Source organism: Cataglyphis hispanica, chromosome 13 (assembly GCF_021464435.1).
Source record: "Cataglyphis hispanica isolate Lineage 1 chromosome 13, ULB_Chis1_1.0, whole genome shotgun sequence".
In the NCBI taxonomy this organism is placed as follows: domain Eukaryota; kingdom Metazoa; phylum Arthropoda; class Insecta; order Hymenoptera; family Formicidae; genus Cataglyphis; species Cataglyphis hispanica.
The window spans coordinates 1,129,191-1,140,354 of record NC_065966.1 but is presented as its reverse complement, the minus strand read 5'-3'; the positions used below and the strand labels follow the sequence as shown (position 1 = coordinate 1,140,354).

Here is an 11,164-nt window from a genome sequence, read left to right as displayed (position 1 = left end):
AATAATAATATAATAATAATAAAAAAGAGCACAACTATATTAAATAATTCATCAAATCGAATGATTCAAGGAATTCGTATCATGTGCAAAATCATTTATTTTCTAATCATATGTATGATGATCTGTGATAAATTCTTTCCTATACATATATGTACGTATTTACAATATATTGCTCACAATTTTAAGAACTTTGTGAGATAAAATACATTAACTTAACTAAGGATCTTTCATTCGCAACTAAATTAATAAATTATTTATACACGATACAGTGCATTAATTATTATAAAGAAAGAGGTATTGCTCAGACGAGGTCTAAATGTAAAGATATCTAAAAGATGCTTTTATGTTTCCTTTTTCTTCTTTTTCTTCTAAGATTTTTGTTTAGATAATGTCTATTATATAAATATTTTTTTGGAAATTTTATATCTATAAATATCCATAAATGGATATTAATAAAGAGTCCTTTTTATAACATTATCAGATGTTATCGCTTTAATTTTCGAGGAGATCTTAGTAATTAAAACTTAAAATACTTCCTCGAAAAATCTGAGAATAAATAAATCGGCAAATAATTTGTTCAATAAAAAATATTCTGAAATTTTTGACGATTTGAATAGAACTTTATCTTGTATGATTGGAAAATATTAGAAAGGTCGTAGAAAAATTGACATATATTATATAATTATAATGATATAAATAGTATATATATTTTTAATATTAAAGTATACATAGTAATGTATATTTCAAGATAATAAATAGCAAGTATGACATCCAAAATTCAAGATACGTTTAAATCGCGATACCAAGCATACAATCGAGAATATCTTCTGATTTAAAAATATGTAATATCGTTTCAAGAAAATAATATGTACATTGTAAAAACGTTTTGCACAAATAAGTATAATTATACTTTTCAATCAAACTTTTTATTCTATAATATAACTTCAAGAAAAAAATTTTAACTTTTTTCATTATGAATGAATAGATAGAGATATTTTCCAATTTTTTAATATATGTTAATTTTTTCATAATTTTTAATTTTTTTCTTTCACAAGGACGTGCTCAATTTTGTATAAGTACATTTTATATTTTTGACTGCTTGGAATGTGACCAATGAAAATGTGTTTTTGCAATGGCGAGACTTAGAATGTATCACCATCTTTCATTATATGTATATGTCACAATTAACATGCTATCACAGAGAAAGTTGTTGCATTACTACATATGAATTCTTGTTGGTTTTCTTTTTTTTCTTTTTTTGATTTTACTGCAAATTATTACATAAATCTTACTCATAGTTCTCTTGAAAATTTTTACATGTAAACTCATGGTTAATTTAGTTAAAAAATAAACATCTCATAATATTCTGTATCATACATATATAGATATCTCTAAAGATATGAGAAATGGTTAAGATAGACATATTTCTTCATATAGTATATTAATTTTTCCTTAATAAAAATTCAAGTAAAGATGTAATTAACGCGTAATTAAGCTTAAAAGTTAGACTACAAAACTTAGTTGATTACATATAGGTGTGAAAACATGATTGTGTCAAAATCAGAAAACAAACTAACTTATAATAATTATTCTAAGCTAAATTAACTGATAATTATTCCTTCACTTAGATTTTTTAAATACAAAAAAAGTCGGTTAATGTCTTTGAATGCACCTCAGGCAATGCTATCGAATTATATTTTTGTTTCTTTAAATACCCTGCGCGGACAAATTTACAAATATAAATCCGTTTACCAGAAACGTAACAAAATGTCATATTATATGACGCTGCTAAGTATAAAATAAAAATTTGTCCGAAAACTTGTTTGATATAAGAAAGTGTATTATAATTTATCTATATATCTATACTTGTGGTATCTTAAAAACTGACAATTTAAGTTTTATTTATAGTTACATTACACACTACGACTCATATATAAATGTAATTAAAAAGAACGAAATATATTATATGATCCTATAATATAAAGATTATACAGCAAAAACAAAATTTGATTAATAAATTTCTTTCTTTAAGAAGCCAAAAATCACAGACAATGTAGTCTCTATATCGGTATTTTATTTACCGATAGGAATCTCTCTCACATACAGTACTGACATACAGTACTCCCCTCACTGTTTTTTGCACCACTTACGATGCTACCTATATCAGATGCTATCATTTCTATTAATTAGATTATCTTCTTTGTCTACCGGTGGTGGACTCGCGGTCAAAGTTGCACTTGGTCCTGCTGTTAAATAGCCAGCAGATACAGGCGTTGCAGCTAATAACAATCAAGCATTAGAAAATTTTAATTAGCAAAAAATATTCATTTTTATACACGTTAAAAGCTATTGGTATATTTTACCTGTAAGATAACCAGAACTAGTATTGTTAGAAATAAATAGATCATGTCGTTGATCCTTATATTCGGCCCATACGCTTGACTTTTCCAAAATAGCATTAACTTTTTCACCAAGAAGTAAACTTTTTGTCATAGCTTTTAAAGCTTTTACTATTTGTGCTTTAGTCGTGGCAGGATTCTCAACAATATCTAATCGTCCTTCTAATATATTTAAGAGATATGGTACCATTTCGGCATCCAATGCCTATATGTAGTAACAATTATTGTATCTAACATTTCTGAACATGGTAATGTGTAATTACACAAACGCTTTTCACACGTGCCTACCTGCTTAATAAGTCTATCTTCATTCGTTGAAAATAGCCTGTTCAATGTTTCACATGCCACTGCAATCATGTCTCTTCTCGATTGCATCGCATGCTTTAACGGGCTTATGCAATCTGTCTGACATATGGACGAGATACAAATCTATGCAAATATAAATCGAAAACGAGAATTAAAATCGTAACTATAATTATTATACATGTGTGCACACATATAAAATCAAAAACACTTACTTCGCTTGTAGCTAACTGATGCAGAATTAATATAGCTGTTTTATATACCAATGGCTGACTATTTTGAACAGCCATTTGTCGACAAAGTCGCGGTATATGTCCCAAGGATGGTACTTGGTCTGCCAAAGTAGGTTGTGCTTGCAATAGACACACGAGAGCCTGGGTCGTTAATTCCAACATATCCGTCTAGTTGTAAAAATATAAATACAAATACAAAACAAATACATATTGACACAAAATTTGTAATATGTTTTAGTATTGATCCATTTTATAACATTTACATCAGTCTTTTCCTTGGACATCAGTGTTAATGTAGTATCCATCAGTTCACTTAAAAATTCTTTTGGTTTCCTAAGCGCCCAAGCAGGACTGGCTATGAATAATCTAAGATATACACCACCTACGACAGGTTCGTTGGTCGCGATGTCGATATTATTCTGCGTATCAGGTAATTTTAATATAGCATTAGGATTCCGTCTCTGTAATGCATGATATCTAAAAAATAAAAAAACAGAATTAATTTCACATTGCCAAAAAAGGAAAGAAACGAGAATAAGATACATCGCAATTTTTGTTAAAAACTTACTCGTCTTTTAACTCGGCAATAATTCTTGCTACTCTAGCTTTCGCATCATCGTCCCATATCAATTCAGGATTTTCGTGCTTTGTTTCAAACATGTGTACACATTGCTTAGGTGCATCACGAATAGCTTCGCTGAATAATCTAGGCAAAAATTTCGATAAATCAAGTTTAACTTTTGGCCCAGCTAATTTATCAGATGACATTTTCGCAAGCAACTCAGCTGCTGCTTCTCTTATTTGAACGTTACTTGAATTACAAAACAGATCGAGAATATACACAACAGCTCCTGGAAAATATTACAAATACATTAGATCTGAATTATATTGAAAAGCCTCATCAATTTATAGAAATATACTTTCTAATGTTTACTTTCTTTTCATATATTCAACTATATTCTTTACAAACCTTTTGCTAATGCATCTTTTACAATTTTAGTCGAACTCATTAGTGCATATAAAGTTTCTAATGCAAGAAGCTGACATTCCTTCAGGCTGTGCAAACATAATAATAAATGCACTACAACTTCATTCGCGGCTATATCATCAACACATTCCTGATTTTTGGTAACATTACTGATTATTTCTAGAGCGCTCTTTTGAATTAATTTAAAGTTATTACAATTCAAAAGTCCGAATAGCAACTTAAAGTGCCCCATACATTGTAATTCAATTCCAGGATTATTTTTAATAACATTATTCAATGCTTTAAGCGCCATAACAATGTGTTCCAATTTTTCTTGATCCTTTTTATTTAGAGGAACACTTCCCAAAGATGTCAAATATTCCGAAGAGAATAATAGAAATTCGAGCAAATTTATTGTAAAACTCTTTGGATTCTGAAAATCAAATAGCTCGTTTAGATTACTTTTATCATCAATTATTTTAAACTAAATAAGTTCTCTATAGTTTATTCTATAATCTTATTTAAAAAAAAAAAGACATTAATTTACCTCAATTGGATATACTGGTTGTTCATTATATATTTTCACAAATATTTCACCAATTACTAATTCATTAGCATGAGCGGTATACTTAAAATCACTAAAATCATGTTCAAAGTTATCGCTATTATTTAATCTCTCTTGCTGTTTCGCTTCTAAATATTCATTTAATTCCGCTCTAGTTCCATTGTCCCAAATTAAATATGGATTTAAACAATTAGAATTTAATATCTTTAAAATCTCCTCAGGTTTATCTTTAACAAGCTGACGTGCTAGATAGGGCGTTAATAAGCTTTCTAGTGCGGCAACGGTAACGGGATTAATGGGCGTCTCGTTTTCTCCCTTCATGTAACCGCCTAATCTAGCACAAGCGCGAACTGCCAATTTAGCTAAATTATTGGCCACTTCCTGACGATTTTCATCCTGATTTCTTTCCACGCCGCCTTCCTCTAATGTGTAATCATAGTTAAACATAAAGAGCAACAGATCCCACAAAGCACCAGATTGTAATAACTGCATTTGTAATATACTATCTGTAGCAAGAGATGAAATACATTCCGTGGCAACCGCACATAATTTCGTTAAATGCTGTAAAGAAAAATAGGAAATCAAGATTGAAATACATTCTTGCAAACAAATGAATTAAATAAAAAGATATTTTGTAATTGTAAAAATACTTTTGCAGATACCTTAAAATGTAATATTCTGCAAAGATCTTTTACGAGTTGCGGTAATTCGATAATCTTATCTCTGCATCCTCGGAACGATCCAGCAACAGCGAAACATCTAGTGATATGCATACAAACTTGCACCGCTATGTCGGTGGGTTTACTCGAATTACTCAAAACAGACACGCATCGCGTATATGCTTCCAATAACACATCTAAACCACCCTCTCTTCGCAATTCTTCAGCATTTAATGCCGAGCAATGCACCGTGTGATACGCGAGTTCGCTCGCAGCTGCCAGCAATGGGGCAGATTTGGAAAATAATCGTTCATCGTCTGTCTCTAGCTTAATCGTCTTGATTAACTGGGGATAACCGGCATACTTATAAGGTCTAAGTTCATCTGTATATCTATGAAAAAGTATGCTCTGTGTTCTCAGAATCAAAACAATATTATCGGGATTAGGACCAGTAGTCGACCAACAACTGCGACTGCATAAAAATTCGTACGCTTGACTAACAGCTTCGAATTTATCCTAAAATTATCAAATAAATATGCTTTAACAATATGTATATATATATAAACAAAATATAAATCACAAAATAAAATATAAATACAGACTTACTCTCCCCTCAGGGTTTTTATCAGGATGATACATTTGAGCTAATTTATAAAATGATTTCCTAACAATCGCTCCATCATGTTGTTTTCCAACAGATAAGCCAAGTTGCTTGTAAGCCTCGTCCACAGTCATCAAAGGTGGTTTCTTTTCAACTTCTTTCTTCCATGCGTCTAATACGTCTTTTAATAATTGCACCTAATTAAATATTACACTCATATAATAATTATGACTGTATAAAGTATCGCTTATAGTATAAGACAAAGTCAATTGTCTAAACTTACGGGTTCTGGAATAGGCCACTGTGGGAATTTAACGGTATCACAAAGATGTCTGAGATAGAATATCTGGCAGAACAATTCATTCTCCAATTGTGGATATCTTACAGCAGGTATAGCAATATACTGATACCTAGCCATGGTATGACTTCGTAACTTGGGACTAAAATCTGCGATATGCGCAGCAATTTTCTCGATAAGCATTCGTCGCATCTCCGCGTTCCAAATTGCTTCCGGCGTATCGTAATCTCCGAGAAATATCTGTGCAAATTTCTCCGCCCCATGATTTTCCAAATAATTAACCATTGCATCGGGTAATAGTTGACCGAGAATACTTCGTTGCATAATATCTGAAGAAGTGGTCTAAAGAATATAATAACAATGTTATATGTATAATCTCTAGAATTTATATATTAAAGTATTATAAAAAAAAAATAAACTTACATCATCGTTCCTAAAGGCTTGTTTTGTGTGCGTAAGCTGTAAAAACCTTGCAATCGGTAAGACGTTAGAACCAGTATACATTAAGATGAAGTAAAACACGCCGGTAAGATAAATTTTCGACACATCCGCGTTATCTCGCATTATTTCACATAACAATGTGGCAACTCTTTCAACTAGAATCGGGTCAAACGTTAGTAAAAGCTGTACAATATGTGGCAGGTACTGAAGGTCGGATAATAATCGCTTTACGCGTGGCAACGGTCTGATCACCGCATCATCAGCGTCTCTACTTGGAAAATATTCGCACATCTTAATTAAGATATTCAAGATTAAATTGGCCAATTCACTTTCATTTATTACGGGAGTTCCTTTCGCAACGAGACTCCACTTTAATTGCGGCACTTGCGAAATTGTTTTCCATCCATCTAATCCCTGTGCCCAAACTTTTGTTTTATAAGTCACTTGATTCGAACTGTACAATTCTTTTAGATCTCTTAAACTTATCGGGCCTTCACGTTGCTCTCCGTTATTATAATACCATTCCTTTTCCATTCGTTCCTGTTGCGGGCCTGCCTCTATCACATTAGTTTGCGCTGGCACAACTGCTCGGGAAGTATGTAAATGCGCTAATGTCAATAAATCGACCAAAGTTCGTACTCCATTTTGATCCATTATATCTTTGACGTTTCGTCTATGTAATATGAGCTTATTTATGAACATAACTAGCCTATCGCGTTCTGTTCTATCTAAGCAACGCTCCAACATTCCCAGTATATATTTTGTATCTGAGAATGGACCAATGTCCTCGTAATATCGACCGTACACTATCGTCATTGCTTGCAAGCAAAGGCACTTCATTTCGATTTTCGCAGTCAATAAGAATCTATGATATAAATCATTAAAAAACTCGTATCTGTAATTAAAAACAAAAAAATCTACTGTTACAAATTATGTCAAAAGACAGTACTAAAAATTAATATCAAGCATAATCATAATATCAATAAACAATATCCTTTTTTTGTATTAATTATATATCTTATAAATGTTTCCTGTAAATGTATGAAAAATAATTACAGACATGTACTTACGATTTTCTTATCGGGTTGTCCGGAGTATCTTTTTCTAACAAAAGCCTCAAGTAGTAATCTCCAATTTTAACTTCATCTGAGAGACATTGATATTGTACCTCAAATTCTCTATGATTCCACGCGATCAAAGTTCCACCAGCCAAATCTTTATCTGAAGTAAATGCACGTATTTCATTTTCCAGCGCTATTCTTAACTCCTCTCTTGTTTTATGATTCCAAATCAAATTTGGCAGTGCGTGATCTTGATTAAATTTATAATAGAATAATTTCCAATTTGCTTCAGATTTAATTCGTTCCCTACGTTTTCTCAATACTATCGGACGCTCTTTAATTTTTTCTCTTCGCTCTATTCCAATACGAGCACCCCAATGTTGCAGAGCATTTTCTACATGCTTCTCAACTACTCGCATCTGACGTTCGATAGCAATCCATTGCGGGCTTTTTTTATTTCTAGATGCGTGATCTATTGCTATCTTTAAATTATCACGGTTGTTCAATCTTTCTTCTTCAACGAACGACTCTGGTACTTTTTCATCAGAGTCCAAATAATTCAACAAACCGACTGGCTACAAATAAAGCAATAGTTTCACATTATATCATAAATGTCTCTTATAGGGAATAGACACACATATAATGCACACCCATATATAAATTAAAGATAATATAATCAACTCACCATAATTCGTTTCAATAATCCCATAGCTGTGGGATGTCCCGTGACCCATAAACCTACTAGATGTCGGCACAATTGTCGATGCGTTAACAGTCTGCTATCACTTCCAACAGTAAATAAACTATTTAATAGATGTCTTGGTAGAGCCCCTTCCGCGAGTGCCAGCTCTTGCATCTTTGCTGCAACTTCTGGTGCACCTTCTTCAATGATTGCACGCATTATCAATCCAGCACCTTTGACCACAGCCAGCGAAGGATGTTGAAATAATTTAAACAAAGATCTGCCTCTTGTAGCAACCATTTCTAAAAGATTGTCAAAATGTTTACCATCAGTCGTTTCACTGTATGGCACACACAGGGCGAATGTTAAAAGATCGAGCATAGCAGAGACTACCAATGCACCTGTACCATGATTCTGTAATATTAACAAAAAAATAGCTTTATTGCAGCAATTGATTAAACATTTCAACATTTTATAGTATAAATGTATATCTTTTTATATTGCATTATATTTCTTATAAGAATTTCTGAATATATCACCCCAAAAAACTTTTTTGTTTTTAGGTATTTCATTAAATGAAATATATAAAATTCGCGTCAAAATGCAATCAAAATATAAATATCTCGATGATAAAAAGATATACATCATAAAATTATTTGAGACATAAAATAAGCTGGAGCATCTACATAAGTAATATAAAGCACATATGAGTTTCAAATAGCCTTCAGACACAAGCTGTGATTTTTCAAGTATAATAAGACTAAATATATGTGTAACATTAGATGTGTAATTTTAAATACTTACAATGTGATTAATCCACATTTCAAGCAAACTTTCTAAAAACTTATTACTGCTGAGCAAGCTACTTTTGTTCAATTGTTCTTGTCTTAAATCACAATCGTCATGCATTGGTTGCATCAGAGCACAAATACAATCTATGGCAGCTTGCGTTACACCAGAATTTTGTTTCTTTAAAGCCTTTACGACTTTTGTACCAACAGCTTCTCTAAAACCAGAAAGCGTTGTAAATGCAGCAAAGCCAATTTTATTAGCCACCAATCTTCGTAGTGCATGAAATTGTGCCTCAATCTCGCAGTTTGTCTCTAAATCTTTGCTGATTAAAGTATTCAAAGCTCCAAGGATAATCTTGTCTTTGTTTTCAGTAAAGATTCCCTGTAAGTAATCATTTGTGATACGATGTACTTGAAGTTGTAACGTTGTTACAGTCCATTCAAGCGGTACAAATTCCTAAACAGAAAATGTGTCTTATGTGTCTCTTGATATGCATTATCTATATATCTATGAAATATTTTTATTTTTGAAACTTTATAATTTTTATATGTATACATATGTTCTTTATAAGATATAAAAATAAATATTTATAATTCTTCATTATAAAGTTTATAAAGTTTCAAAAATATTTCAAACTCACTCGATTAATGTACTTTAACCGCTTCAATGTACTGTACAAACTTTTATGCATAAGTACTCAACTATATTTTCTTATTTATAATTTCATATACATGTTATCAAATAAAGAAATGCTTTATCTTACATCTTGAGTAGTGGAGTAATTAAGACCACTGTACGGTATGTTTGCATTAAATCTCTCCAGAATTTCAGCAAACGTACGTCCTCCAGGTGGTTGTTGAAGAAATTTAATGTGCGTCGTTTCGACCTCTTCATCAACAGATAGATTGAAAGGTCCGAGTCTTTTACCTCTGGCTATAGGATACATCTTTACATGGACATCTCTATTGCCGGATGCTCTTACACCGTCTAGTAAAGATGCTAATAAGGAATCTCTATTCGTCGCAGTATAACTGCGCGTTTGACCATTAAGATATTGTATAGTAAATAATTGAGGATTATCGTTATCACGAATCAAAGTAAAAATGTCCGCTAATGGCCTAAGAGTACAAATGTTGTATGTTTGAGGATCTCTTTCCAATAGGCAGGTGTCAGAAAGACAAAGCGTTCTTCTTTGTGGGTCCAAATGCCTAGAAGAGATTTTTTGTACAGTAAATTCCGAAACACTCGTTATATACTCATCGCCGCTAAACTTTCCTAATCTTTGAGCAATAAAGTCGTCGAGTTTTATAGGCTCCTTCAACATTTTTATATTAATGCCTAAATTATTTAGTGCAGCTTCCTGTAATTTTTTCTTTATTTCTTCCATATGAATAGAAGCAAAAAGATGCAGGCGACCAAAGCCACCACACACAATCACAAATCCATTTGGATAATCTTTCATTGTCAGAAGCCCTTCAAAATCTTTATAACAGTAGCTAGCTAATACCATGTTTGTTGCAGGATCTAATTGATCGAGACTGTATGGTGTTATTTCTAATACAATGGGTAATCTTGTGTCAGACCAATGATGTTTGTAAGCTTGGTATCTCTATAAATATAAAAATTCTTTATTAACGTTACATATATACAAAATTGTGTATGTTATACAGTGTGTAATTTTTTTTCTCTTTTTTGTTTTGTATAATTTTCTTCATATACAATAATATTCCATAATGCTAAATATATTTTATAATAATTTTCTAGATAGTCAATTAATCTGAGTAATATAATAAATATGTTTAATTATAAGAAAACTATTAAAATAGAAAAAAGGGAGGAAAAAAGAAAGAATAGAAACATATAACTCACCAAGGTTTCTTTAGATTTTTCAAATTGGTTTCTGTATTTAAGTGCTTCTGTCAGCAAGTGCGATCTATGTTCGGAACTAAACTTCATGGTATCATTTTTCCGCTCCTTACGTACAGTTATGGTAAATTCATGGGAGCCTAATTGACTTCTATTTATTGGCTGCACATTTATAAAATCGGAATACTCCCATCTATTTGTGACCTCTAATGTACCAGGATTATATGTTGTTATCCCCATGGAGCCAATGGAGAAGATACGTTTGTATCTAAAATATATTATTTAAATATAAATAGT

General features: G+C 31.7%; 1 protein-coding gene across 2 annotated transcripts in view; it reads right to left on the bottom strand.

Annotated features, from left to right (window-relative positions):
• Window positions 1–79: 79 nt before the first annotated feature.
• The window catches only part of LOC126854055 (dnaJ homolog subfamily C member 13), a 69,025-nt gene continuing 57,940 nt past the window's right edge, over window positions 80–11,164 (bottom strand). The window contains exons 4-20 of one of the 2 annotated variants that reach the window (XM_050600432.1): window positions 10,871–11,135; window positions 9,765–10,610; window positions 9,014–9,457; window positions 8,213–8,623; window positions 7,537–8,102; window positions 6,449–7,361; window positions 6,011–6,367; window positions 5,733–5,924; window positions 5,130–5,642; window positions 4,450–5,028; window positions 3,906–4,335; window positions 3,504–3,786; window positions 3,199–3,412; window positions 2,918–3,103; window positions 2,688–2,828; window positions 2,364–2,604; window positions 80–2,279 (exon numbers count right to left, since the gene is read on the bottom strand). In XM_050600432.1, the coding sequence (XP_050456389.1) occupies window positions 2,164–2,279; window positions 2,364–2,604; window positions 2,688–2,828; window positions 2,918–3,103; window positions 3,199–3,412; window positions 3,504–3,786; window positions 3,906–4,335; window positions 4,450–5,028; window positions 5,130–5,642; window positions 5,733–5,924; window positions 6,011–6,367; window positions 6,449–7,361; window positions 7,537–8,102; window positions 8,213–8,623; window positions 9,014–9,457; window positions 9,765–10,610; window positions 10,871–11,135 (6,697 nt within the window). In that variant the 3' untranslated portion in view covers window positions 80–2,163. The remainder of the gene's footprint in view (window positions 2,280–2,363; window positions 2,605–2,687; window positions 2,829–2,917; window positions 3,104–3,198; window positions 3,413–3,503; window positions 3,787–3,905; window positions 4,336–4,449; window positions 5,029–5,129; window positions 5,643–5,732; window positions 5,925–6,010; window positions 6,368–6,448; window positions 7,362–7,536; window positions 8,103–8,212; window positions 8,624–9,013; window positions 9,458–9,764; window positions 10,611–10,870; window positions 11,136–11,164) is intronic. The other variant, XM_050600433.1, reaches the window with a different exon arrangement.